This window comes from Carassius gibelio, chromosome B7 (genome assembly GCF_023724105.1).
Source record: "Carassius gibelio isolate Cgi1373 ecotype wild population from Czech Republic chromosome B7, carGib1.2-hapl.c, whole genome shotgun sequence".
Lineage (NCBI taxonomy): Eukaryota > Metazoa > Chordata > Actinopteri > Cypriniformes > Cyprinidae > Carassius > Carassius gibelio.
This window is the reverse complement of record NC_068402.1, coordinates 22,518,662-22,543,097: the sequence shown is the minus strand read 5'-3', so window position 1 is coordinate 22,543,097 and position 24,436 is coordinate 22,518,662. Positions and strand designations below refer to the sequence as shown.

General features: G+C 36.3%; 1 protein-coding gene across 1 annotated transcript in view; it reads right to left on the bottom strand.

The window, feature by feature from the left end:
* The window catches only part of LOC127961692 (protein BEAN1-like), a 79,057-nt gene extending 55,634 nt beyond the window's left edge, over nucleotides 1-23,423 (bottom strand). Inside the window, exons 1-3 of the mRNA XM_052560922.1 lie at nucleotides 22,971-23,423; nucleotides 22,210-22,284; nucleotides 20,938-21,066 (exon numbers count right to left, since the gene is read on the bottom strand). Of these exons, the coding sequence (XP_052416882.1) occupies nucleotides 20,938-21,066; nucleotides 22,210-22,284; nucleotides 22,971-22,998 (232 nt within the window). The 5' untranslated portion in view covers nucleotides 22,999-23,423. The remainder of the gene's footprint in view (nucleotides 1-20,937; nucleotides 21,067-22,209; nucleotides 22,285-22,970) is intronic.
* Nucleotides 23,424-24,436: the final 1,013 nt, after the last annotated feature.

Below are 24,436 nucleotides of genomic sequence, written 5' to 3'. Positions count from 1 at the left end.
TTATTGGCACCTGTGGCACCCTATTTAAGAGGCTCATGGAGCTGTGATCACTCTCTCTCATTTTTGGTTTGTTTGTTTGAAGAGTGGGTTGATATTTTGTGTTCACATTTGTTTTCCACAACTCCACAAACCCAATTTCTAACAGCTATTTGATTTGATTCATTGGTTATTCTTTAATACTTTGACCCTAGACATTATTTGATTAATTTGAAATAAATTTATAACTGTATTGAAACCTATTTTTGTCTAAGTGCCCTCTTTATGTTGTGACTTTGAGCCGGGTCGTAACCGGCTCAAAGTCTAGTTATGTCAAAAGTTATGCTCTACTTTTGTCAAACATCTTAAAACAACATTTAGATAATCATGATTAATTGCATATTAACATTTTTAATCTATTGACCGCACTAATAACAACCAATCATAGGTATCAGTGTCTAAGTTTACATGCAACCAAATAATCCATTTGTTATAGGACTGATGGCTCAGACTGAAAAGCCATCATGTAAACACCTTAATTGATCCGATTGAGCTCTATTGGAATGAAACTTCGATAGGATTAAAATGAGTAGTTTATTCCTCTTCTAATACGATTGAGATTGCGTGTAAACACTCGATCGGACTGAACTGAACACAAAACTGAAATGACTGCGCATGAGCAATGACACAGAAACACTGTAATGATGCATGAGGGAAGAACAGCTCTTCCTTTTGAATAAAGGGTTGTATAAATGCGTGTCCTGTCATTATAAAACTGTCCTTTCACTCGGCAACTGTGAAGTGGAGCAGGACAACCTTGTTTTGGATACTCATCCACAAAGAATTCTGACCTTGGCTGTTGGTCCACTGTACAAGCATATCAAAAATAATAGGCTTAAACTGCGACATGAAAACTAGAAATCGTACAAAAAGTAGGATTTTAACTTGGAATGTTTAGATTACATTTAAGGATGTGTGCATTATGACATAAAAAATAACACGATTGAAAAGGTGGCGTATTGTTGAGTGTTATAGGCTAGTCCTAGTTCGAACACATATTTTGGCATTATAGTTACATAAATGTCACAAATTATGAAAGGCTTGAAACTTACATTTAATAATTAGCTTATTTCATGTGTTAGAACTAAATGTATTTATCTGTATTTATATATTCTGTGGAAGGTGAAAACCTGACGCGAGTGCTCAGATATACACTTAAAATGTGTCTCTCCTCTCACTCAAACTGTGTCCTGTGCACGCTCAAATCTCTCTGGGCTCATGCGCTGCATATATTAATTATTTTCGCACCTGAATTGAACATTGTCAAAAGTGATCAACTAATCAGATTTCAAAGATGGATCTGTAATTTCTTTATAATTTAATAGTATTAGAAATAAATCAGGTCTTTGGATTTGTGCAAGAGCAAAGAAAATCTGCACACGAGTGAAAAGATTTCCAATCACCATTGTATTAATGTGCTTTTGTGCTACAATAATGCGCTCTCGTCATTTGTCAGTAAAATAACGCCATAAAAATATATATATTCCAAATATTTAATATAGGCTATACGGAATTGCACCCAACATTTTTAATGACCTGACCCAACCCGACACACGGGTAAGTCCGTGGTTTATGAGACGACTCGTGCATCATTAGCGCACATCAACCCGATCAATTTATTTAGCGTTCATGTAAACACTACAATCAGATTCATCAATCTGAATTTACTCAGTCTGATTGAAGCAAACTTTTTGCATGTAAACGTAGCCACTGTTGTTCCTACTTGTATGAATCGCATAATTTACAATGCTGAATTCATAGTATTTATATGGTATTAGCATCCTAACAAGCATATTATTCATACTCAACAACACCTAGCAAAACCTAAAATAACCAACATTACAACTTCACATTCTTTTGATCGATGTTCATAACTGCTGTATTTCCTCTAAACTGTGCACACACCCACACAACGGTTTGGATGAGCTGTTCAAGCACAGCTGGCATAATGCATTCATAATATTTCCCCTGCAGGGCCTTTAATGTGAGTGTGTGTGCATGTGCACAGCTAAACAGAAGAGTCAGCGGTGATCCTGCAGGCCTGTAACGGATGCTGACTGTTTGCTCTGTGACGGATGGGGGATAATGGATCTGATTGTGGCAATGATGTTTGCTCCCATCTGCAGCCTGTGCTGAAGGCGGTCTCTGGGAACACTGTGTCACTGTCAGGCCCTGTTTGATGAGGTTTGTTACTGGGCAGTCTGTCTGTCAGCACGCTGAGCTCACTCTAACCACCCCAAATTGACCAAACAGAATTGTGGGCTTCATCAGCTCAAGGTCAATCTGTACCCAGCATCATCTGACTCGGACTGGACAACAGCTGCTGACCGGACAGCAAGAAACAATACAGCAGAGGGGCAGCAAACACACACACACACGCAAAATATGAATCACATTGATGCAATGCATGAACACATTAGGATAAAAACAAGTGGGAGGAGACTGGAGTATAGCTGGGACACTTGAGTCTAACTGTTGACATCTCTAGGAGTTCTGGTTATAAATCTGTAAAAAGAAAACTTTAAAAGCAGATTTCAGGAAATGATGTTGAGAGATGAGGTAACATAACAATTTTAACACTGCACTGTGAAACTCCCATAACTATGGGTTATCGTCATTCTAAACCCTGCTTTTAACCCTGGGTGTGCCACAGCAGATCAGGTGGATCTAGGTAATGTACATTTCACACTTGTAACTTAGAAGCGGGGTTAGCACCTCTCATCACTCACTTATACAGTATAAAATGTGGCGTTAAAATTAATACTCATGGCAACTATAACTGCACAGCTAGCACATAAAGTACAGCATATAAACAGTTTTAACATTTAAGGGGAAAAATTTTAAATGTTGACAGAAAGGGAAGTGGAATTGGATTGAAGAGACTGTTTTATTATTTACATTCATAGTCCAAAAAGTGCATTCAGAAAACATTTGATAATACAATATATAATATACAATATAATTGGCAAAATATAATGCAGTGCTAGAGCATTTATGTAAACAAACTGAGTTTTGCATTCATAATCTAGTGGTTCCCAACCTTTTTATCCACTACATACATATATGACAATCTGAGCACTCCCGTTTTACTAACAATATTAGAGGTTTTAGAAATGCACATTTGAGCGGCAGAGTCTTAACTTTGATAAAGAATATCTCTTTGGTTTTGAGACTTTAGTCTTTGCAACTTCATGGATCTTATCTATGCACAATCAGCTTGTAACACTTCAAAAAGAAAGGAACACTTGAAATTGCATCATATGACCCCTTTAACAAAAACAGTGCCTATTTCTGTGAGTATCTGTCAAAATTATAACAGTCTCATGTTTCATACATTTGTAGATCATGATAACCACAGGTACACCACCTCACTACCATGGTAAAAAGTAGGCCAACTATATGGTTTCTATAATATTTGCTATGAAAACAGTAAACCTGAAGGCATTCAGTATAAATACAAATGCACAACAAACAACTGACATGACTTAATAACAAAAATACTGATTATATTCCACTACTCCTTTAATATATTTTGTAAATTATTAATATAAAATTCAATATGAAAATTCTACTTTTCTGCTACAATACCATGGTTAGTGTCAATGTTTCTACAGTAAACCCATGATAAATTTTGTAGATTTGTAGATTGAAACACCTTCTAACTGGATCCTTGCACAGGTGTTTCAGTATCAGTTGCTGAGAATGATCCAGCTCTGATTTATTTGGCTTTAAACTAGTTTAAATCGCATGCCAGTGTTGTTTGTACTAGAGAAGTCGAGCGTGATCACTAGATCTCACAGCGCTGTTTAGTAGTCTTGTGATTGCGACTGGTCAGTGTAACACTGCAGTCATAAATAAATATAAATTAAATAAAAAGCTTTAGCCTATTTCAAGCACCGATTTTCAAAAGCAACCTATTTAACACTAAATAAGTTTCTTCAAATGTTTTTCTTCATTATGTACAGGCCACAAGAGAAATTTTAAGGGAACAAATGAAAACAGTTAGCTTTTGGCTGTACCATTATCAACATATATTGATGTAGATTTGTCTCTCGTCGTCTCTGAGAGGATATGCTCCATCATATGACAAAAGCTCCATCATTACTCTGTCATTCTGTTTTGGCTTTTACTTTCAGCATAGTGAATTGACTGGCATAAATCTTGCAAAAGGTTTGTACGTTGCTTATGTGTTATCCATTGGCTCACCTTCATGGTTTAAAACAGAAATATTTCCTACATTATGACTTAAGCAATTAGAAGCCCCCTCCACCACCACCCATATAGAAAACATACCGAACAGTGACACCAATGTTGTATGGAACCAAACCATGAATTTAGGGAACCATTACAACCCTAAAAAATACATATAAATGCATTTTGACCACTTAACTTAATGATTGCTATCGGGATGTGAAGAGACAGCTTAACAAAAAATGTTTCTGAAGACAAACACCTATTGCACCTTTAACCCTTAACCCACCCTTAAACCTACCCATTACCACTAAACCTGTGCCTAACCTTACCAGTATCCCACCTAAATAGCAGCAAAAGTGTTTTGCAATACAATATGAACACAATTCCAACTATAACCATTTTTCTGTGTTAAGCGTCATTGCACCTATTATGTTAGTCATCACACCAATCCTCATGTTTAATATTTAATATGTTGTCAATTATATCATCAAAATCATGCCAAGCAATTCCTCCTTACTATCAAAGACCAGTCTAAAGCATTGCTTTTGGTTTGCATGTCTAGTCCAAAGGGGGAGAAAGAATGCAACATGCCACAGTGAGTTTTTGAGATTCAGAGCCATTAATTTCTGGTATAATGGAAGAGAAAGAGCCTGCTGTACAGTGCACAGTAGAGCCTGTAGTGAATTGGATGTGGGTCAGAGAAATTCAGAATATCTAGGTCATACCAAATTGTACAGAGGCTTAAGCCTTCTCTCATTCTGGCACACCTATTAATAAAGCCCGTAGGGGAGACACAGATTACAATTCTGCCTGTGACGCTCCATATTCACAAATCACAATCTCATTATTTAGCCGGACAACAAAGCTCAACTGTGCATTGAGAAGGTAAATCATAGGGAATAGCTACAGTATTATACACTGTCTACTGCCCAAGTATTTTTCATCTGATGCTGATGAGAGCTGAAATAAAAGTCTGCTCTGAGTCTGGAACTTAAAGGGATAGTTCACACCGAAACAAAAATTATGTCATCATTTATTTACCCTCAGATCATTCCAAACATGTATGACTTTCTTTCTTCTGCATAAACACAAAATAAGATATTTTAAAGAAGGCCGGTAACAGTTTTGGTGTTCCATATTCCATAACTTTTCCAGTTTTTTCATGACCGTACAACCCTGAATGTGACGATCGCGTGCGGTTATCTAAATCAGATAAAAATTCAGGTGCGGGCGGTTGGCGGGGGGATAATTTATTTGAAGCTGCGGATTCGGGTGATGTTTTAGCTCATCCGCGCATCATTAAGGGGTGGAACAATACATATATTCGTACCGAACAGTCACGGTACGGGCATCTCGGTTCGGTTCAGTGCATAAGGCCTTACAATGAATACAGGTGATTCACCTCCAATCAAGAAGGGGGTGCCCGCAGCAATGCAAAGCTGTTTGATAACCGACTGCCAGCAGAAGAACAGCAAATGCCATGAGTTGTGCACTTGAAAACAAAGCCCACCTAGACAGTGACGATGTGCTGATTCTGAATGCATCTCTCATATAGACTGACAAAGGAGTGTCCTTTTAAGGCTTGTGCACTCAACTGTTTGCAAAATGGAGCTTTGTGCTCGTTTTTTCCCTTGTTTATCTCTAAACTAAATCAAATATATTTCAAGAATTTAGTCCTTGTATTTACTGCAGATTATACATATTTAACATAATGTAATAATATTTAATATTTTCACATCTAGGTGGAATTAAAAAGAAAAACTTGTACTACTGTCTGTTCAAAATAAACGAAAAGAAACCTATATATAAATAAATATATATATATATATATATATATATATATATATATATATATATATATATATATATATATATATATCAGGGGTTACACGACTACTGATTTCTGCTAGTCGATTTCTTATTTAAAAAAGTACTCGGGTTACTCGACTACTCGTTTTTCATGTTACTGTAAATTAAAAGAAATAATTCTTATCAATAAATGCTTATTAATTCATATCCTAATTACATATATAAATAATAAAAATAATAATTAAAAAACTCATAATTATGATATTATATGTAAAATTTTCATGTAACAGCCAGTATTTGTATCTGTATCTGCATTCGGATAGAACGTCGTACATCTATTTTTTTCATAGCTATCACTGTTAAACTAAAATAATTATTAATTTCTAAAAATATATTTATCATGCAAGCTGAGAGATGCCATGACAAATGTTTAGTGATCATTTGAACACGACTGAATCAATTCAATGCACACATTTTCATTACGCAGAACTCTTTAAAGGGGGGGGTGAAATGCTATTTCATGCATACTGAGTTTTTTACACTGTTAAAGAGTTGGATTCCCATGCTAAACATTGACAAAGTTTCAAAAATTAAGTTGTACGTTTGGTTTCCGGTTTGTCACAAGTTTCAGAAAGTTTTTTCAAGTATGGGTCTGTGTGACGTTAGATGGAGCGGAATTTCCTTATATGGGTCCTAAGGGCACTTCTACCGGAAGAGCGCGCGCTCCCGTATAGCAGAGCAGAGACATTGACTGATCAGAGCGAGAGACTGAAATGTCACAAAAGAAGTTTGTTTTTGGTTGCCAGGGCAAGACAACCCTGCACAGATTACCAAAAAAAAAAAAAAAAAAACAGCATTAAGGGACCAGTGGATGGAGTTTATTTTTACAGAGCATCAACGGAGTTGTGCAAGTGTTTGTGTTTGTTCCCTGCATTTCGAAGATGCTTGTTTTACAAACAAGGGCCAGTTTGAAGCCGGATTTGCATATCGTTTATTTCTTAAGGATAATGCAGTCCCAACGAAAAAGGGTCACGATCGTGTGTTGGAACCGCAGGCGGTGAGTAAAACTGCTACAAATATCTCTGTGTTATTAACTTAACTATCGGCGCGTAAGCACATCAAGTAAACAACATGCGATGTTGGCATTAAACTGCACTTCCCACATGTACACCTTTAAAGAAAAAAAAAAAAAGACGACATAAAGTGGAACTTAGTCATTTTCCAAAACCGCTAAGCAAATATATACAGTTTCAATACATACTACATAGAGACGTCCTACTGTAGTCGTTGCTGCTGCTGCTCTTGTTCAATTTCAGCTTCTGGATCTGATTCTGGATCATAAATATACACTGAATCTGACTGTTAGCCATAGTTTGTATTGGATGATGGTTTTTTCCTCACGGTAATGTCACAGGCTTCCAGAAGCTCTCAACGCAAAAGCCTACTCGCCCACGTGATTCTTTAGCTCCGACCACACGTCACGCCGACAGCCGCTCGTGTTTTTTCTAAAAAAAAAAACAGTACAGACTATCTTTCTCTTATAAATATAATAAAACTAAAGACTTTTTGGAGATATGAAGGATGCAGTTCTACTCAAGATTAACAGGAGATTGAGTGAAAATTTGCATTTCACCCCCCCTTTTTTTGTGAACTTCACTAAACAAATGTGCATGTGCCAGGCAAAACAGCAAAATATAAAGATGCAAACATGTAGTCCAAATAGAAAATGAATCCGCATCTAAGTTGATTATTAGCCGAGCTGATTATAACTGATTAAAATATAACTGATTTAGTTTTTGAGAGATTGAGACGAGCAACACGGCTGTATGATTGGTGAGCGCGCTGCTTTTTCCATTCATTTGTATCATATCGTAGCCTGAGGTTTAAATAATTGCTTTTTAAATATATATAATAATAGAACATGCATGATGTATTATTATAGATAATATTACTCTCGCCAAGCTCTGATATCTGAGAGATGAAAAGAGAGGCAACAGCAATGCTGTGTTTGATTTGCACTCCTTTCATTCATAAAGTTTGCATTCATTTACTTCACACACTTATTACGTGATAGTGTTGGGCGAAATGGTCATTTTTCAGATCGTCATATCGTCAGCCCATGAGATCAACTATACACAATATTATTGTGGGTGGAGCAAGAGAGATACTCTTTGTTCTTGTCATATCATAACTATTTGGTGTTTTAAACTGAGCAGGTGCACGAGAGAGAGCCTATGGAATCACCAGTAATCAAAAAAATATACTTTCAAACATACTGATAAACTAATGTTAAATATAAAAATACTGTATTTTAAATGGCAAGTTCATATATTGCCGGGCGCAACTGTCATATCGCGCGTCCGGTGACAAATCTGCCGCATCTGCGCACGGAAGTTATCAGTCTAAATGTTCTGCAAAAACAGTCAACGGTGAAAATCAATAGTCGATTTCAAGTCCAGCAGTTTAACACTAATATTGGACATAAATGAACATGTTAAATATAAAGTAGTATTTAAAACAGCTAAGTTCATATATTATTAGTAAAGTTGAATTGAACTGATGCATCAGTCATACAGCGCTCGGGACCGCGCCTCATGATGAGACCAATGCACCACCACAGAAACAAGAAAGAGATGCATTCTAGCATAACTGTGGCATTACACTCAGATGGTGAGGGCTTGTTTAAAATATTGCACATATATAGGCCGGATTATTTGTTAAAGTGCAATGAAATACCTATCTGTAGACGATGTACGTCTGTTTGTGGATGGAGACTTTGTAACTGCCAAAACTCTGCATGCATCACATTATAGTTTGGTGTGCATGAAAATAATAAAAAGGCGGCAGAGCGAACTTATCCACAGTGGTTCTCACGTAGTTTTTCTACGTCACCACACAATGTGCGTTATAAGTTAAGTGATCAGTCTTTAAAGAGAAGGACTATGTGAGCACCACTATGGATGATAAGTTCACTCTGTCACCTTGTTATTATTTTGTCTTTACTTTATTTGTAAGCCAAGAAAGAGTTAATCTCTCATGTATGAGAAGAGCGCGTTGCCGTGTAGCAGCCATTAAATGTGTGGGACACCAACTCGTTGTTTTCTATCCCTTTCATTTCATGTATTTAAAGAGTTATCCGAGTCAAAGCGGACGACTTCAGCGACTACAAGCTCTAATCCCCCTGCACTCTCTGTGTGTGTGTGTGTGAGAGAGAAATGCGGTGCTGAAGTGAAATTGCTGGGCAGTTTGATAGCTGAATTATAATAAGCAGCCTAATAAAAATAATAGTTATTATTATAATCTAATACATTTATAGGAAAATGAGCCTAATATCGTCTTGATTATCGACAGAGAAATCTGCTTATGTCAATATCTCTGACTATCGTCGTTACACGATACTATCGTCTATCGGCACAACCCTATTACGTGACTTTAGTGGTCTGTGTATAATATTGCGCTGATCACCTCAACTGTTATCTAACAAACACTAGACTGTGATAGCTTTAGCCGAATATTCAGGCAGAATTATTCCTTGTCAGTTTTTGAAGACATTATCCTTGCCATTCCAAATAAAGAATTCTGCTTCGGGCACACCGATAATTATTACATTACATATTTTAATTTCACATGCAACATAGATAAAGTCATATAAAGTAACAGCTACAAAAAATATTGTAATCCTAAAATTCAAGTGTACTTGCAATCTCTGTGCCTGCATTATGGTTAATGCATGCTCAAGTAGTCGACTGTTTCCAAGTAGCCGATCACTCGACTAGTCTATGCAGGCCCTAATATATATATAATAAATTAATAATTTGATAGAGGAGAAAATTATTACTTTATCCAAAATAGATTGCTGTAGTTTTCTCCAGCTATTGTATGAACATAATTTAGTGGATTTTGCATAGCCAGTGTGTATGAGGCAAAGACAGTTGCTACACTCTGCTACGCTGTCAAGATAGCTGTCAGACGGATTTGGTAAATAGCGAAAGAGTACAGCAAGTCATTGTCAAAATTCTGCTTGACTGTCTAATCCAAGAAGACTTTCAGTGAGAGTGCAACTATCTGCTTTCATGTTTACTGCTACTGAACCTTATAATGAATCTGTGAAATGTTTGTAAAACCCAACCTCTCAAAATATCAGAAGACATGAAGAATAGTTCTGCACTATACCGTAGGGTGCCTATTGTTTTTGCTATGTTTACAATAGCATACTTCCATAAGACTCTGCTGTATGCAGTATTTACACTGTATGTGATATGTCCTATTGAAAAATCAATATACTAAAATGTATTTGAAATACTACAGTATACTACAAATACACGTTTAGTTTAGTAAACTGGTATACTTAAAGGGGTCATATGATGCGAATTGAATTCTTTTATTTCTCATTGGAGTGTTACAAGCTCTTGGAGCATGAAGAAGATCTGTAAAGTGGTAAAGACTAAAGTCTAAAATCCAAAGAGATATTCTTTATCAAAGTTAAGACTCTGCCATGCCCTCCTAAAACGGCTCGTTCTAACACGCCCCAGCACTACTTCAACCTTTAGATATAACTTTAGTAACTAAAGAATCAAATAAATAAGTATATTTGATTGTGATAATGTAGAATTATCCCAAGTATACTTCGGGTACACTTTAAATATCTTGCATTTAAATACCGATATCAAGGGCGTCGCTAGGCCCATTTTAGGGGGGCTTAGCCCTAAACTATTGCCCAGTCCCCCTAAAAAATTATTTTATTAATTAATTTGTATTAGTCCCCTTCAGTCCCCTTTAAAACTCATTTGAAACGGCGGCAAGTTGCGTCAAGTCTCAGCTCCTCCCCTGATCTGAGTCTGCAAGGTTTCAGCGCGGTTTTCAATCTGCAGGGGCGCAGAGCAGAGCGAACAACAGAGTACAAAGTGTGTGTGTTTGTGTGTGTGTGTGTGAGAAACACCATGTGGAGTTATTTTTTTTTGTATTATTAAATATAATTTTGTATTAAGTAATAATAAATCATTAGTGTATCATGATATTTATATATATATATATATATATATATATATATATATATATATATATATATATATATATATATATTAGGGGTGTAACGGTTCACAAAATTCACGGTTCGGTTCGATACGATACGCTGATGTCACGGTTCGGTTCGGTACGGTACGTTTTAGATACAGCAAAATGTAAAAACATCTTAACTTTTCACGATGTCGCAAGCGCACCGTGGGTCATGTGACAAGAACTAACCAATCAGCTTCATCCTTTCTCGTAACAACGTTGAGAGCTCATCCAAGATGAAGGAACAGCTGATCATAGTTGTATATGGATTGCAATTTTGAAATAAATTTAGTAGCATAGCTAGCCTACTGCAAGCGATTTTTAGAGCTGCAAATCCATTTATCCTTTGCTGAAATTTCCGCGTCGTCATGGAGAAAGCAGCACGTCATTGTTGCTTAGCAAAGGCAGACGCCTCATGAGCGCTTCTGCCCGAGCGCTTTGGAAAGGAGGAGAAAGACGCTCCTAGCGTTTTCCACGTGTTTTTAGGCGCGATATGTGAACGGCCCCTAAGGCGCTCGCTCACTCAGCACGCGCTGAAGGCTCATTGCAAAATGTCTAATGCATTTAACAGACCAGAAATAGAAGATCCTCCAATAACCAACAGGTTTTTTTTTTTCGTCTTTTCCCAGATACTGACACACTAAGGTGATGTCGGCGTAAATGAGTTGACATGTTTCAAGTATTCCCGCTGGTGTTTTTTTTTTTTTTTGTATTCCCGCTGGTGTACCCTATTGTCATGTAGCAGATGCGACCGTTGTTTTTTTATCCACCTCTCTTGCCATCACCATTATAGCTTACAGGGAATCCAAAGTGCACCCAAACACCAGACCTGTTGGTTATTGGAGGATCTTCTATTTCTGGTCTGTTAAACGCATTGGCTATTTTGCAACGAGCCTTCAGCGCGTACTGAGTGAGCGAGCGCCTGAGTAGCCTAACATAAACATATAAGTTGGTGTTTTTTTCTTCTTCTGGGGTGTCAGGGGCGTTGCCTGTTACGTCGTTTGGGTTATTGGGCTACCTTGTTGAATGCATATCATTATATTTCACTTTTTTTTTTTCAAATATAATTAATTAGTTCAACGAACCGCTCGGTACATAATGCGTACCGCGTACCGAACCGAAAGCCTCGTACGGTTCAATACGAATACACGTATCGTTACACACCTAATATATATATATTACGTGTATTTGTACAAGACCGTTTCGGTACAGGGCTTTCGGTACGTTGCACGTGTGAACCGAATGAACAAATGCAATATTTTGTGCATGGAACACAGGTACATTTTCGTGTTTCCAAATGAACATATTAAGTGGGAGAAGTCTCCGCGTTCAGTGCAAATCCTGCCGGTGACACACTGGCTGCGTGGCGTGAACGTGGCTTTTCTGCTCCGTGTCAGTTGCGTGACAACTGCTTTGCATTTTCTGTGTCTTTACACACCAGAATATCGTGCCTGACGCGGCGCGATGCTGCTACTGTAGGTGAGATAGAGGGAGGCCGCCGACAGACCAAGATCTTGTCTTCACGACAACAATATCTATACTTCATGTTGAGCATAAATATAAAGCCTACTGATAAAGGACACCGTCAACAGTATTGACGGCGAAATAGACTATGTTTGACAGGTGCAATATGCCAGTGTGTCACCGGCCTAAGGTTTTCAAAAGGCAGTATAACATCACTACAACTAGGAAAGAAACGATTGTAATTCAAACGAAGCTCCCGTCAGCATTTAAACAGACCTTTGCTCTTAATTCCGATTGGGCCAACACTATAACGAAATCTGAGCAGGTCTAAAAACTGAAACTGTTGATGCTGCAACTTTACACTTTGGAAAAGTTATATATATATTTTTAAATATGAGCAGGCCTACAAGCTGGGATTGGTAATGCTGCACTGTAATCATAGTTATTTATTAATATTTTTCATTATTTTATTATGTGATATTGGTTTGAGACTGAGAGTATTTTATTTAGTGGAGAAATTTGCAGCAATATTTTATTTCTTATTCTTTTTTCATTTTATATATATATATTTTATTAAAAAAATTTTTAAAGTGTAAACAAATTGTTAAAAAAAAGTTTATAGTAATGAACAACCTGCAGTTTAATGTTTGCATTTCATTCCCTTACTGTACCGAAAATGAACCGAACCGTGACTTTAAAACCCAGGTACGTACCGAACCGTGTTGTTTGCGTACTGTTACACCCCTAATATATATATATATATATATATTAAGAGTAAAGGGATCTGTGATTTTTTTAAGTAGTTGATTTATAGAAGTGGCAAATTGATAATTCATGTTGTTATTTTTAATAAACAGAAATAAATACAGAACAGATTAAGCATATTGCCAATATACAATTACATTAATACATGTTTTGTCTATGTACTTAATGAATATTAGCTGGTTAGTTAAATTATTTGAAATTAAATAAATTTTCAGGGGATGACTTGATGTATAACCAACCGTATTGTTGATTATAAAGGCTAAAAAGCAAAAAATAATAATTTATATTTCATTGTAGATGGATATACAACTTTTTTTAGAGTAGGTCTGCAAATGAGCAACAGTCAAATGAGAATAGAACGTAGACAGCTTCTCACACACAACACCACTGTGTTCCCAAGATTCACTGCAATCATTGAACCCTTATGTTGTTTTAATTGTCTGCCAATTTCCACGTATATTTCATAAAAAGCAGTGGTATTGTCAAAGGATAAATGTGAATGTCCTAATAATGAATCAGGAAGTCTTCATTGTAAAAAAATAATAATTAAAATCTACATTCCCAACTCAAAATCTTCTAGTGACTGGTAACATCTAAATTTTTCAGTTTGTTTTTTACAGTGTTGTATATGGCTCAGTCAGTACTCCTACTCCCATCTATGAAATACAGGGAATACAATGGAATAGTGGATTGCAATAAGGTTAGTAGTATATAACGCTAATAGTAAAATAATATGTTTTAATCATACCCTTATAGGGGACTGAGCCCCCCTAAAATGAAAATCCTAGAATCGCCCCTGACCAATATTATTCAAATATCACACAATCCTAATCAATAGTGAGATTAAAACAAGTTTGGCTTAATATTATGTGCATTGTGCACAAGCAGCACTCCAAATAATGTTAAATTATATTTTTTTTACATCAGTAAGTTTCAAGTAATGTGTAAGTAAATATGTTAGTAGATTTGAACTACTTCATTTGAAATAAATGTATTTTAAATATATAGTATTTATAAATAGTTTTTTTTACTAGAATTAAATACATGGCTGAATGCTAAACTAAATGGTAAAATATGCAATTCTTTCACAAGTGATGGTACAATATAAAACAATAATACTACAATATTTTGTAAGATTTCAAAGTTTTTTTTTTTTGTGTCTTTTTTATATACAAGATTACCTTATTTCCAGGAATATATCAGGTATAACAAATGTTTCATTGTTATTCTCCTTCCTTTGTGAGTTCCAAATGGCACTTTAAATAAAAAAAAACAAAACAAAACAAAAAGCTTTTCCAATAAGTTTCAGTTGCCAGAGAGCCTAAAATTCCAGCTCGTCTCGACTCAAATGTAAAATTCGGATTTCAAATAGGGAAGATTGACTCACTGGGGTTGAGTAAAAAAAAAAAAAAGAAAAAAAAAAGATAAAAAGATGATACTGGTTCCCTGGGTTCTCAATTCTAAGATTGTTTCCTGTCATGGAAGGGCAACCATTTAAAGACGCCACTGCCATGTCATTTAACCCACATTAAAGGGCACAGTGGCGAAAAACCTGGGTGCTTTGGATACCATATATCTCAAGCAAGTGAAGTTAAGGGGGGATTAACAGTGGAGATCCGTATTATCTAGACCTCGAGGGTTTTAGTGGGTCAGGGAATGCAATAGCAGGACCCATTTTCACAGGATTTGGCAGCTTTGATTCCACTCTAGCTGTTATGGCTGGCAGGTTGAGCCCATGGGATGAGGCACTGGCCATGTGGTTTAATCTAGTTTAAGTGGAACCCATGAACCACTTCTGCATGTCTCACTCAATCAGATCAAAGAATCAACCCATCTCCCTTTTCAAATCTGAATAGAGATCACCTCAAAAACACAGGCAAAGATTCTCACTTTAGGATAATAATACGGACTGCCAGGCACAGATGGGAAGCGCTGCAGGCTGGATTCATTGTGCTGTTGTTGAGTAATGCTGGATGCTGGAACTGCAGCTGTTGCTGAGATGCTCCTCAAAGAGCACAACTAAAAATGGGGCATCTTATTTTATTTTTGCACTTTTTGTACGGTCCAATAAACGAAATATATTTGACAATTTAAGCATGCATAGTATATCATGACCACCAATATCAGAGATTTTTATTATTTTTATTTTTACATCATCTTTTTCGGTCTGATTAATCCAATATTGAAAACCCAATAATATAATGGATTTTTTATTTCATATATTTATACGGAGCCCAGCATGTGACATATGGGACTAAATACATACATTATGAACCCAAATTAAGCATTTTGTCTCTCAATTTAGTAAATATTGGCCACTAAAGTATGTAATAATTTATTATTTTATTTATTATTTATTTAATTTTATTATTTTACGTATTTTATTTTAGAGGCCATGATTTGCTAAACAAGGGATCAAACTCGTAATTCATGGACTAAAACAAAGGAATTAATTAATTCATGGCCACAATACATATATTTTTGTCTTTATGTCTTTTATGGGGCTAACATAATTTTATTTTCTACTGTATCTAATGATGTTTAAATGATTTATTCATCTTTAATCTGGTAAAAGTCTAGACTTTTGGAAACATTATAAACATGAAAATAATTATTGGTCAAAATTTCTTACACTGGTGCATTTGCAAACTTGGTGCCAATCTATGCCAGCTTCTTGAATTGCTTTATGAAATAATAAGTGAATTAGTGCCAAAGCAGTAGAGTATTTTTCAGCAATAACAATCTAAGGATCCAGCTACACTGGTAAAATAAAAATTACCATCATGCTAACTCCCACTTCTTTCCTCTCACTCTGGTATAAAGCTCATATGCATAAATATTCAGGGCTCTTGCAAGGTTGCTTCTTTTGAAGAGTGAAATTGTTAGTCATGCCCGCATAAGGACGCAATCTTGCATCAATTTCTCAAAATTCATGCAGAAAATGGCTCGATTTTGCCTGGTGGCTGGAGCTGGAGGATATTGTTTGATAAAATTGATGTGCCCTAAAATATGAGCAGACCACTTGAGTATTTAGAATAGTGCCAGCCTCATTTTCCATGCAAAGTGATATTTATCTAATATTCACAATTTTGTAGGAATAAACAGACAACAGTCGCCACAGACAAAAGATAATATTTCAGAAAGAGCAAGATGATATTTTTAATAGGAACAGAATTCATAGCTTGTGCTAAGAAAATATACAGTAAAATGCTCCTATGGATCACAAGTGATTTAACTTTGATTGAACATCAATGTCAGTAGAGGAGGAGAGAGCTGTGATGGACTAATACTGTTTTAATGTGGACCACTGCCATTGACAGCTGTGCAAAAGCAAGGATGTATGTCAGCGTGGGTACTCTTCCTCAGGGAGGGCTTTAATAAAGCTCATTCTGATAACCCAAAACTCAGAGCCGCCCGTTGCTCATCTAATTGGAAGCATTTATGTGAGCAGCAGCAGGAGAGGCCTTAGCTCTCGCTCTGGAATTAAAATGCTAATGCACTCGAAACAAACAAAACAAAGCATTTCTACATCTGGGATTTGCATGAACTTGAAAGTAGCCATGAAAGTCAATACCAGAGGACAGCAAGTTTGAAGAAGGAACATTTAGCCAGCATACGATATATGACTGGATTAGAAGCAACCATGCGTGAATCCAGAGACTGATGCAACAAAAGCAAGGCAACATTTTCTCCCACTTTGAATCTTGCTTTTTCCTTGTCTTCTTTTTAGCCTCCCTCGGAGATGACTGTAGGAGGGCGAGTGTTTATGAGTGGGCTGTAGTAGAAAGAATGGTGGATGTTGTCTGTGCCAATGATGCAGGGAGAGGTATGATGGGTGTGCTATTCCACACTCACAGCAGGGGCATCCCCAGTGGGCTAGAGCCAGCGTCACCAACCTGGCTGCAACACAAAGATCTAACCAGCTGAGACAGTGCCTGACTGAAGGTCACATCAGGAAGAGAGGAAATGGCAGCGCAGCAGGCAACCTGCTGATCAATACTAACACATTAATTGGTCAAAGTAACATGAAAAATTAACCAGGTAATATACCTTAAACAGAAAATATGGAACTGGAATGCTTTCTGACCGAGAAGCACAAAATCAGCTGTGATTATGTGTTCAAACGATAGTTCACCCAAAAATGAAGATTTGATGTTTATCTGCTTACCCCCAGGGCATCCAAGATGTAGGTGACTTTGTTTCTTCAGTAGAACACAAACAGAGATTTTTAAAACAAACCGTTGCAGTCTGTTAGTCATATAATGTAAGTGAATGGGAATTATGGCAAAAACACAATAAAACAACAACAAAAAACATACATGCGACCCTGCGGCTCGTGACAACACATTGATGTGTAAAGACACAAAACGATCGGTCTGTGCAAGAAACTGAACAGTATTTATGTGCAGGTGAGGAGTCTTCTTCTTCCTTTACAGCGGATCACATACTAATAAGTGCATTACCACCACCTATCTCTCAAATGGACTATTGACACTATATCTACAATCTCAGTTAGGAGTGTCAATGGTCCACTTGGTGATCCTCTGTAAAGCAAGAAGAAGAACATGCCTCACGCACAGGCTGTGTTTTGAGGAGGCGCTCGTACAGTTCAGAGTTCAAGCACTGCAGTGCTTCAGAGGTAAAAAACTCTATGAATATCGTTTAATTTATTGATGTATCATCAAGAGCCACAGGGTTTAATTTGGTTTTGTTTGTGTATTTTTTTGTTTGTTTTGTTAACCGTGATTACTTGCATTATATGTTTGACTCCTAACCCTAGGGTTGTGGGTTCGAGTCACGGGCTGGCAGTACCACGACTGAGATGCCCTTGAGCAAGGCACCGAACCCCAACTGCTCCCCAGGGCATCCGCGGCATAAATGTCTGCCCACTGCTCCGGGTGTGTGTTCAGTGTGTGTGTGTATGTGTGTGTTCAATGCTCTGTGTGTGTGCACTTTGGATGGATTAAATGCAGAGCACGAATTCTGAGTATGGGTCACCATACTTGGCTGAATGTCATGTCACTTCCACTTTTGATAGCAATAACATTGATGCTAATAATAAACATTTTTTGAACACCAAATCTGAAGGATCATGTTGCACTGAAGACTGGAGTAATGATGCTGAAAATTCAGCTATCCAAGGAATGAATCATAATTTTTAAATATATTAAAATAGATATTATTTTTATTTGAAATTGTAATACTACATTAAAATATTGCTGTTGTACTTTATCTTTGATAAAATAAATGAAGTCTTGATGAGCATCCACGACTTCTTTCAAAAACATGAACAAATCTTAAGAACGCCAAACTTTTAAACGATAGTGTAAGTGAATGAGAACTGAGGTATGCTACAAGAAGGAAAAAAGCACTATAAAAAAAAAATCTCATAAAAGTAGTCCGATATGATTTGATGATGAGGCTTTTCAGTGAATAACACCCTGCATAAAGTCAGTTCTTCTTTTGTTTGACTTTGACTGAAGAATTGGAATATACTGCACAAGCCGCATGGGCTACTTTTATGATCTTTTAAAGTGCTTCTTTGTCCTTTGGTCCTTGACAGCCAAAACGATGTGGCCTTTTATCAGTATTTATTTCTTGTTATTTTCTTCTGCTGCATGGGCTGGGAGCCAGGGATAAAGCTGGCTGCAGGGACCACAGGGCTACCGTGACATTTAAAGTGTTGGATAGATGAGCAATGTATCATGTATCAGAGTGAATTGAGGGGAGTGACTAGAAAGTCCTACTTTATGGGAGTGCATTTTTAAGGACACAGAGTCCTGCTACCAGCAGACTTCTGCATTGTACATCAGATTTAAATATCTGGGGAATGCAGCAGGACACATACATACAGTACATTTCAATATTTTAAGTGATCTAACTGTAATGTACAACAAGTTCTCTTCAGGTACCACACACTATCATGAAAACCATCAAGAGTCTGACAATACTAATGATGAAAAATATTCATGTTAATGAATTCATGCAGTTTAATGAATACATGCATTCATACATTAAAATATAAATTTCTTATAGTTCGATATAGTCTTATCCACTGCCATACACGTTTTTTCACAGAGCACAATTCCCTACTTATTTTGGGCGTATTTCCAAACAAACACAATGCAACAACAAACAGGATGCAACAATTTGCAAAGAAAGACCATTTTCATTAAGTGCATTAGTGCCTGCCCATTCCACAGGAACACAGAATCAGCTATGAGAAGATTTATATCACAATTCCATATATTTTAAGCAAAAAAGCTTTTGAAAATTTGATAAAATTACAAAGGTCCAATACTGTATTTAACTCAGATTGTGTCCATCAAAAAATACCATGAATTATATGAAAAAGTATTGAGAAATATAAAGTTATATATATATATATATATATATATATATATATATATATATATATATATATATATATATATATATATATATATATATATATATATATATATATATATATAAATAATCCAGCTTTTAAACAAGATTATTTAAAGAAATATTGAATAATGTGAAATTTACAGCATATACGATTGATTAACAACATCTCAAATTCTCAATTTACAATAGGTTTGTATTTATAGGTTTATTTAAGATTGTTTAATTCTGTGAGGTTAAACACAATGCAGTCGCCATGTTATTTTGCCACGTCTTGTGACATCATAAGTTTAAGTGGACACAATTTCCTCTGTCTGTAAACAGTTTAGTCAAAGGTCAGCCCTAAATGTGCTAATGGCTGAGGGGTCTGCCTGTCTTACAAAGGTGTTTAAAAGAGGACGGTGGCCTCTTAGCCAACAAGATTATACGTCAGTGAAAGAACAGTAACATAATCACAAGCACTGCCTCAGGTTTCACAGTACTGGTCTTGTATAATAATTACAGCAATAACAAAAGGTGAGATTCTGATTAAAAATTTGCAAGGAAAAGAAGTAACTGCAGTCCCCTGGGCACGTATTAGCATTCAGATGCCATTTTACTCATACTGAATGGATCAGCAAAACTAATTTCTTATAGGATCTGTTTGCACAGGGTAGGGTAGAGAACTGTCCCCGATGGCTGATAACCTGCCTTTATGTAATTTGGCGAGGAGATGTATCTCAGTCAGATGTAAGTATGAAAACGTTTAAATTCTCATTCTTAGATGACATTTCTGGCACTCCCTGAGTGGTAGTTTACATGCTTTATAGTTTGTTGTGCTGTGAGCTCTGAGCTCATTTAGGCTGCCAGGCAAAGCGAGGAGAAAAAGGGCTCCCTTTAAAACAACACTGCTTAATCAACTCCGTGTCAAGATAGCCCAGTTGAATCACAACTTGGAGCCGCGTTGCCATGGTTTCCGTCTCGACCCCCAACTAGCTGGCTACAGTTTGGTTTGTTTGTTTATTCCTCAGGATAAAACTGCTATCAACATTACAAGTGTGTGAAACCTCTGTTCTATAAAACTGTGTAAAAATTGTGCTCTATAACTCCATGATGTGCTTGTAACGCACCAGCAATGGATGACATACAATTCACGGACTGGAAGAGACAGTAAAGGATGACATTCATCTCCGCTCTCTGAAAACAGTGTACATTTACAGAATACTGAAAATGGGAAATTTGGCTTACCTGAACAAATCAGTTTCATCAACATGTACTCCCTGCCACAGTCTTTCCTATAGTAACATCTTAAACGGTCCACCAAGCAGGTTCCAATTCTGACCTTCTCCTTTTTGCAAAGAAGGATGATGTTCTCATCTGCAGGAATGAGAGCGAGATCAAAGGAGAGAAAGAGTGAGTAAAAAAAGCGACAGCCACACAGATGTTTAAAAGCCCTGTGGATACATCTCACCCAGTGACTAGCCACCTTATTTCAATCATATGACCGCAGACTCTTCATGTTATTTATAGCAAGTTCATCATTCCAGGCCAAAACATATCAAGTCAGTTTTGAGGACATTCGTCCAAAATTGTAGACTAATTAACCATCTTTGACACTTCAGCTTGTGTACTAAAGTGCCTCTCAAGTCGTATTTACTACTGGGAAACTCTTGAGATAATTTAGATTCCAGAGTTTCCGAGTTGAGCGGGCCATAAACGTTAAACATGGTGGCGGGACGACCACTGCTGCTGCAAAGGCTATTCATTATTGGTTTCTTTTTTTTCACACAACAATTACACCACTTTGTCTTGTCGCTAAAGTACAGTAGTGTTTATAGGCTATATATGAACAATCATTTGAAGCATATTGTATGTTTAATAAACAGTAAAATAAGCATGTATCTATATGATTGTGAACCGAATGGATGCTACATTTTATTATTTATTATCTCGTAATCACAAAAGGGGGGAATAGGAAGTTTTCGATAGCATGCGAAGGGAACATTACTCTGACTACAAGACAAATGCATAATTTCTTATTTAAAAGATTACAAGTCTTGTTTTTATATCTTCTGTAAATCCAGTTAACTTAGATAAGAAAGTCTAAATTGAGTTAACTTGTGAAGGGTTTGACTGAAAGTTAATACTCGGGGTTATTTATTTTACGTAATGTAGCGTAACTTACCAGGGCCCATTAGCCAGGCTACTGGCGATTTATTTACTTTTTGCGTTAGACCATATATATTTAAAAAAAAAAAAAAAAAAAAAAAAAACCAGAAAAACACCTGTATTATGAAAATGGAATTTAAACTTATTCTTGTTTTCTTGTTCTGACTAATTCAAACATTAGCTAGCATTTTCATAAACACAACATGCAGATTAAAATGGAAAAGCATCTAATAATTGAATGGCATAAAGTGCAGTTATCTCCAGAAGACCTAAAAAAACTGCCTAATTATTCAGGACTCACAAGTACATTTGTGAAAATATGCATAAGACACTCAAATAAAAAGTACTCACATGTCTTGGTGTAATTCTTGCCACTCTTGATTATATCTGAAGTAGTGAAAACAAGATGACAGTGCAGGAGTAGAACTACAATTGAAAAAAGAGAGAAAACAAGGGTAAAATAGATTTATATTATTATAAAGTATTGTTTTATTTTAAATTCTACATCCTTGCTTGCAAGGTTGATGCTGACAGTGTTACATCTCATGGGGTCTCAGGTGTGCAGGTGCAATCATTCAAAATCAACGGAGACCAACTGACTACAGCAACAAGCTACAGTCTAACTAATAATTCAACAAACTATGAGTGGGACACAGTGACCTTTATGTTCCTATTACATTATTAAGTTATGAAAATTCACAACTCAGACAGACAGATGCACAAAAGCACTACACAAAATAATTTGAACTTTTAATTTAGAAGATCTATTAGGCCTATCTGATTTGATTTTTATATGACAAACAAGTTATAAAGCTATTAAAATCCGTTTGTGCATTGTACGTGAAAAACAAAAGACGAAGATTTACTAAACACATAACTTAAAACATGCATTTGTTAAATGCTTTGTTTTGTGTCTCCTAACGTAGTCAGTTTGATTCAGTCTTTGAATATATTGACGAAACAGTAAGTGTTCCCACATTTAGCAAGTTTTAGTTACCTGACAAAATATTTTAGCGTTAACAGACCAGAACCCGTGAAACAAGGTAAAACGAGAACATTGTGTGTAGACTGTATGACTTTAAGGTAAGGAAGAGGTGAAGTAACCTACTTACCCGCTCGCAGAGGAGAAAATAGCCCCATGCAACTGAACGTCGGTGTTTCTAGGATAGCTCTAAAAAGCCCATATGGACTCAGAGCTGCAGATTAATTTTCCTCTTCTAACCTGCTCAGTTACGTTTAACCACAATCCTGCAAATTCAGCTCCTCGACATGTCTAAATATCTCGCGCGGTCGTGTTGTATATGCACGGATGTGCCACCGATCACAGACTAGGCTACATCAAATCACCTGACAGAGATGCGCGAACGCCGCTTTACTCCGAATCCAAAACGATTTCTTACTTTATCACGGCACTTTCACTACAAAGACTGTAAAAAAAAATCAGAGTAAACAACTGATGTATCTGTATCCTCGCCACCTCATGGCTGAGTCTCCTGGCACTTCAGGCTTTCTGAATAAAGAAATGAGGGCAGATGATGCTGTGCCATTATACAGAGAGAGAAAGAGAGAGAACACTGCACCCACGACAGACGAATAGTAGCCTACTGGGAGAGTAAATAATACATTTCAAAAGAAAGAGATACAAATCATAAACTTATAGTTAAATTTCAATAAATAAATGGAGCAACTGATTAGCCTACAAGGTCAATTATTCTCCCTATAGTAAATCTCAAAACTTCACTGTAATGGATCTTTTTAAATTCCAACCTAACAGAACATTAAACGCCTTCCTAGCATTATTATTTTATCCCCTGCCCATAATGGTAATAAAACCTATTAATATAATTTAAACAACACAAATAAATGAACATGACCACAAATTAATATGTTGCAGACACAAATAGCCAAACTGTCTATTACTTATTTTTTCCACGTGTCATGTGCAGGACTCCATAAAACACAACTTGTGAATAAACACATTAATATTGAAGCTTATTTCCAAGGAAACTACACACAATGATATTGTGACAAAATGTTCTAGACTTGTGCAGCTTATTTCAGTTACATAATTTGAAATAAATAAGAAAAAAATATATATATATATATATATAACACTATGATTGTTATATGATTGTAATATGTCATTAAGTAAAAATCCATGAATACATAACACCTGAAAAATCAGTTTTACATTAACCAACTTCAGAAAACAAGACTGTATAAATAGAAATGGATGGTCATAACTGGCACTTGGTGGATGAATATGAAAGAGCTTCAGAATATAATCTGGTATTAGCTGACATTTGTAGAGAGATGAACAGTAGAATGTGTTTATGAAAGTGGCATATATATTGCCATTTAAAAATGTCTTGGGACTTTAGTACCCAGAAGAAATTTTAGTCCCCCGAGGAAAGAGGAAAGACAACATACTGTGATCTGATAATAGTGGCTGTATAGCTGTCAGTGTTCCTTTACTGTGGCTTACATGGAACTCAGGAAAGCCCCTTCTCTTTACTTGTCTTTTTGCAGCTGTTACATCTCAGAGGAGGTATAGAACAGCAGGTCAGCATTTTTTAAG